Source organism: Megascapheus bottae, chromosome 1 (assembly GCF_031878675.1).
Source record: "Megascapheus bottae isolate mThoBot1 chromosome 1, mThoBot2.hap1, whole genome shotgun sequence".
NCBI lineage: Eukaryota > Metazoa > Chordata > Mammalia > Rodentia > Geomyidae > Megascapheus > Megascapheus bottae.
This window is the reverse complement of record NC_143509.1, coordinates 6,145,992-6,152,326: the sequence shown is the minus strand read 5'-3', so window position 1 is coordinate 6,152,326 and position 6,335 is coordinate 6,145,992. Positions and strand designations below refer to the sequence as shown.

General features: G+C 39.3%; 1 protein-coding gene across 1 annotated transcript; it reads right to left on the bottom strand.

Moving 5' to 3' along the window:
• Window positions 1-5,365: 5,365 nt before the first annotated feature.
• Window positions 5,366-6,133, bottom strand: LOC150068164 (olfactory receptor 7E178-like). Its single transcript, XM_090347273.1, has one exon. The coding sequence runs from the start codon at window positions 6,131-6,133 to the stop codon at window positions 5,366-5,368; it is 768 nt and encodes a 255-aa protein (XP_090203399.1).
• Window positions 6,134-6,335: the final 202 nt, after the last annotated feature.

Genomic DNA, 6,335 nt, shown 5'->3' with positions numbered 1-6,335 from the left:
GGCCATAAAACAAACCTGGACAGATTCAGAAACACTGAAATTATTCTATGCACACTCTCAGACCACAAAGGCATCAAACTGGAACTGAACACACATCTCCACCAACGAAAACCCTGTAAATCATGGAGACTGAACAACACATTGTTGAATCACCAATGGGTCATCGAAGAGATCAGAACAGAAATCCAACAGTTAATGAAATTTAACAGTAAGGAGCACACAAAATACCAACTCCTTTGGGACACAGCAAAGGCAGTACTCAGAGGAATATTTCTAGCGCTGAGTGCCTACAACAACAAGTTGAAAAAATTGCAAACGAAGAAGTTAATGTCTCACCTTAAGCTCATGGAAAAAGAGCAACAAACCAACCCTAATCCCAGTAGAAGAAAACAAATTATTAAAATCACAGGAGAATTAAATGATTTGGAATCCAAAAAAACTATAGAAAGAATCAACAAAACAAGGAGTTGGTTCTTTGAAAGAATTAACAAAATTGACAAGCCCTGAGCAAATCTTACCAAAAAAAGAAGAGAGCATATCGAAATAAACAAAATCGCAGATGAAAATGGTAATATCACGACAGAAATTACCAAGATCCAGAATATCACGAGGAAATACTTCTCAAAACTTTACGCCAAAAAATTTGAGAATCTAGATGAAATGGATGAATTCCTAGCCAATATTAACATACCCAACCTGAACCAAGAAGAACTAAGCCAACTCAACAGGCCTATTTCAAGCTCTGAAATAGAAATGGCAATTAGAGAACTTCCACCTAAGAAAAGCCCAGGGCCAGATGGATTCACAGCTGAATTCTATAAGGTCTTCAAAGCAGAGCTCACACCAATACTCCTCAAGCTCTTCAACGAAATTGAAAATGAAGGTTCCTTACCAAACTCAGTCTATGAAGCCAGTATAACCCTCATCCACAAACCAGACAGAGATTCATCAAAGAAAGAGAAGTATAGACCTATATCTTTGATGAACATCGATGCAAAACTTCTCAACAAAATACTGGCCAACCGTCTACAACAACTCATCAAAAAATTATACACTGTGATCAAAATGGATTCATCACAGGGAGGCAAAGCTGGTTCAACATACACAAATCAATTAATATAATTCAACACATCAACAGGAGCAAGGACAAAAATCACATGACTGTCTCAATAGACGTGGAAAAGGCATTTGACAAGATCCAACACCCCTTTATGTTAAAAGCTCTGGAGAAACTAGGAATCCATGGAACATTCCTCAATGTAATAAAGGCTGTGTATGAGAAACCTACTGCTAGTATTACACTTAATGGTGAAAATCTAAAGCCATTCCCTCTAAAATAAGGAAGGAGACAAGGATGCCCACTCTCTCCACTCCTCTTTAACATAGTACTAGAATTCCTAGCCAGTGCAATGAGGCAAGAAGCAAGCCTAAAGGGGATCCAAGTAGGGAAAGAGGAAATAAAACTATCCCTCTTTGCAGATGACATGATTCTGTATTTAAAGAATCCTATAGACTCTACTCCCAAGCTCCTTGAACTGATTCAAAACTTTTGAAGAGTAGCAGGCTATAAAATCAACCCTTAAAAATCAACTGCCTTCCTTTACGCCAACAGTGAGAGGAATGAGGCAATAATCAGGAAAGACACTCCTTTCATAATAGCCTCAAAGAAAATAAAGTACCTAGGAATTAGCTTAACTAAGAATGTAAAGGACCTTTTTGATGAAAACTTTAAAACCCTAAAAAAGGAAATTAAGGCAGAACTAAGGAAATGGAAAAACCTCCCATGCTCCTGGATTGGAAGAATCAACATTGTGAAAATGACCATCTTGCCAAGAGCTATCTACAAATTCAATGCAATACCCATCAACATTCCAATGTCATTCTGTAAAGAAATAGAAGAGGCAATCCAAAATTTCATATGGAATAATAAAAGACCCCGTATAGCAAAAACACTTCTTAGCAGAAAGAACAGCGCTGGAGGAATTTCAATTCCAAACTTTAGACTCTATTACACAGCTATAATTCTCAAAACAGCTTGGCACTGGCGCAGGAACAGGCCTGAAGTCCAATGGAATAGAACTGAGGACCCAGATATTAAACCACAGACCTATGGCCACCTAATCTTTGACAAGGGGGCCAAAAAAATAGAATGGAAGAAAGACAGCCTCTTCAACAAGTTGTGCTGGCAGAACTGGTTAAGCACCTGTAGAAAACTAAAGCTGGATTCTTCTTTGTCACCTTGCACTAGAATTAACTCCAAATGGATCAAAGACCTGGAGGTAAAAGCTGACACACTGAAAACTTTACAGGAAGGAATAGGAGATACACTAGGCCTCCTTGGCACAGGTCGAAACTTTCTTAATAAGGACCAAGAATCACAACAAATCAGAGAAAGGCTGGATAAGTGGGACTGCATTAAACTTCAGAGCTTTTGTATGGCAAAGGACATAGCTAGTAAACTAATCAGGAAGCCTACAGAGTGGGAGAAGATCTTCACCAATCAAACAACAGACAAAGGCCTCATATCTAAAATATATCAACAACTCAAAAAATTGGATCACTCCAAAACTAACCTCCAAAGTAACAACCATCCCATTAAAAAATGGGCCAAAGACTTAAAGAGAGTCTTCTCTGAAGAAGAAACAAAAATGGCCTATAGACACATGAAGAAATGCTCAACATCTCTGGTCATAAAAGAAATGCAAGTCAAAACAACTCTAAGATTCCACCTCACTCCAGTTAGAATGGCCAGGATCAGGAAAACGAATGACAACAGATGCTGCAGGGGATGTGGCCAGGAGGGATCACTACTACACTGTTGGTGGGAGTGCAAACTCGTTCAACCACTATGGAAAGCAATGTGGCAGTGCCTGAAAAGGCTAAACATAAAACTCCCCTATGACCCAGCAATTCCACTACTTGGCATTTACCCAACCATCCAGAAACAAGGACATACTAAACCCACTAGCACAACAATGTTCATTGCAGCACTATTCACCATAGCAAAGATATGGTACCAACCTAGATGTCCCTCAGTTGATGAGTGGATCAACAAGTTTGGTATTTGTACACAATGGAATTCGATGCTGGTGTCAGAAAGAATGACATCGCCCCATTTGTTAGGAAATGGAAAGACTTAGAAAAAATCATATTAAGTGAAGTAAGCCAGACTCAAAGGAACTTAGGCTCAATGGTTTCCCTCATTCGTCATAATCAGTAGAAACCTTGGGCTCTAGTAGCAGAGATCTGCAATAGAGCAAAATCTTGATACATAAGGCCATATAATTTGAATCTAATTGAAAGGACCTCCAGGATATTGAATCAAAAGCCATATAACGAATGATTGTTGTCCTTAATGTACTATGTTGTCTCTCATCTCCTTTGCTGTCCCTTGGTTATCTCATATTGGTATAGTATCTCACTTTGTTATCTGATATATTGAATTTATTTGTATTTGGATATTTGAAATTTGGTAGGGAAGGGGGAAAACCAAGACGGGTGGGGAGTGTGGGGGGGAGGGAAATGGGTACCAAGACATGTGAAAGGGTATCAATGTATGTGAATTAATGCACCTTCTATCTGGCAAATATCCTGTAACCCTTTTACTAATTACAATAAAAAAATTTAATAAAATAAATAAAATAACAAAAGGCATTGGGGGAAAAATTGAGGTACTAGGTTATGATTTTAAAATTAACTCAAACTAAAAGGGCAGGACAAGATAGCTGGATACCAACTAGAAAGTTTTGAATTCAAAGACTGTCCAATATTATTGAGGTAAAATCTACATATTACAAAATTCATCACCCAATCCTTGCAACTTTCTTTGTTGGGCCTACCATCTGTAGACATTTATCTTTCTTTACAAACTAACAATTTAAACATTACAATGATGTATTCCTCCTTAAGGAATCCATCCTGACATAGTCAGAATGGTTTTCCACCGCTAATGGATTGTACTAATTAAACTAGACACATACAGTATTCAGACAGGTAGAATTTATAGGACTATATGCTGAAGTTTCTTGCTTCTGTCAAAACCACATAACAGATAACCAAATACAAATAAATAAAATTATTTGCAATTGATTATCTGAAACTTGATAGGGAAGGGGGAAAAACAAATACGGGGAGTGGGTGGTGGTTGGGGGGGAGGGTAATGGGTACCAAGACATGTGAAAGGGTATCAATGTATGTGAATTCATGCATCTTCTGTCTGGCAAATATCATGTAACCCTTTTATTAATTACAGTAAAAATATATTTTAAAAAAAGAACTGACATGGTGTCAGAGGTGCTAAGGGCTGATGCCCATAATCGTAGTTACTCAAAAGGCTGAGATCTGAGGCTCAATGTCAGCTCAGCAAGAATGTCCAGGGCATTCTTATCTCCAATTAACCGCCAAAAAGCTGGAAGTGGCGCTATGACTCAAGTGGTAGAGAACCAACTTTGAGCAAACAAGCTGAAGAACAGTACCCAAACCTGGGAGCTGAGGCCCCAGGATCTGCATGAATGTGTGCAAGTGCATGTGCATACACACATGTGCACACAGACAGACAAACAGACAGACAGACAGACAGACAGACAGCTGGCATCTTGCTCTACACAGCCCAAACTGTACTCATGAAGTCCAAGTTCAACTCTTGAAATATGCAGATGTGTCTCACACTCAGTGTGGCTGGAGAATTGAATGTGGCAAAATTACCTCTTCCCATTCATGATTTTCTAAACTTTTTAAACATTTTTATTGTAAAGACAATGTACAGAGGAGTTCGTTATGGAAGTCAGGTAATGAGTACATTTTTTTTGAACTGTGTCAACTCTTCCCTCGTTTTCTCCCAGTTATTTTCCTTCCCATACCCCCTCTTCCACAGTTGTATAGTTCATTGCCAACATAGTGTCTAGTGAGTCTCACTGGCTGCATTAGTTTTCCCTTTGTCCCACTATTTCTGCTCTGCTTCCCTTCCCCAAATCAGATAAACTTATATACAAGATGTAAAATACAGAAATCATGAACAGCAACAAAAGTGGAAAAACAGAACAACAGAAAGCCCCAAAAGAGTACTATAAAAATTATTTCATCTCTTTTCCTATCCCTTGATTATCTCATATTGTTACACTATCTTACTTTGTTATCTGATATAGTATTGGATATATTTGTATTTGGTTATTTGAAATTGGATAGGGAAGGGGGGAAAACAAGATGAGGGGTGGGGGTTGGGGGGGAGGGAAATGGGGACCAAGACATGAGAAAGGGTATCAATGAATGTGAATTAATGTACCTTCTATCTGGCAAATGTAATGTAACCCTTCTATTAATTACAATAAAAATATATGAAAAAAACACCACATAACAAATAAACTTCCTACCTCCTGGTGTCACCTCCTGGTTTGTACAATCTGCTCAGGGCACATTTGAGTTCCGTGTTCCTGAGGCTGTAGATGAAAGGGTTCAGGAGAGGAGTGACCACTGTGTACATTGCTGAGAACACAGCAGTGCCCCTGGGAGAATGTGACACAGCTGACGCAAAGTAGACACCAAATGCTGTCGCAAAGAATAAGCAGACCACGGACAGGTGAGAGCCACATGTAGAGAAGGCTTTGTACTTCCTGCTTGAAGATGACATTCTCAGCACAGAAGAAAGAATCTTGTAGTAAGAGAAAAGGATCCCTAAGACAGGAAGGAAAGTGTATATGGTACCAATAATGTATTTAAATAAATTATTAGTGAGTGTGTGCTTACAGGAAAGATCCTGGACATGAAAAGGGTCACAGAAGAAATTTAGGATTTCCAATTCCTTGAAATCGGTCATTTGTAAAGCCATCCACACATGCAGCTGTCCTTTGAAGAAGCTGGCGACAAATGACAAGAGAGGTAAGGAGACACAGAGACGAGGGTTCAAGATAAGAGGGTAATTTAGGGGGTGACAAATGTCCACAAAGCGGTCACAGGCCATGACAGTAAGAAGCAAAACATCTGTGTTTCCAAATAAAATGAAAATAGAGATCTGGGTCAGGCAGCCGCAGTAAGAGATGAGCCTGCTGTGAATCTGCAGGTTCACCAGCATCTTGGACACGGTGGTAAACATGAAGCAGATGTAAGCCAAGGACAGGTTGGAGAGGAAGAAGTTCATCGAGGTGTGGAGGTGGGGGTCACAGGTGACAGCCAGGATGATGAGCAGATTTCCAGACACAGTGATCAGGTACATGGAAAAGAAGATCCCAAAGAGCATGGGTTGTAGTTCAGAGTCATCTGAGAGTCCCAGGAGATAAAATTCTGAGATGTGTGTTAGATTACACAGCTCCGCATTGATTGCAGACCTTGGATAAAAAAAG

Bases quoted from the DNA above. Each gene is read 5' to 3' on its own strand.
- LOC150068164 (XM_090347273.1), bottom strand. From the start codon at position 6,133: ATGAACTTCTTCCTCTCCAACCTGTCCTTGGCTTACATCTGCTTCATG.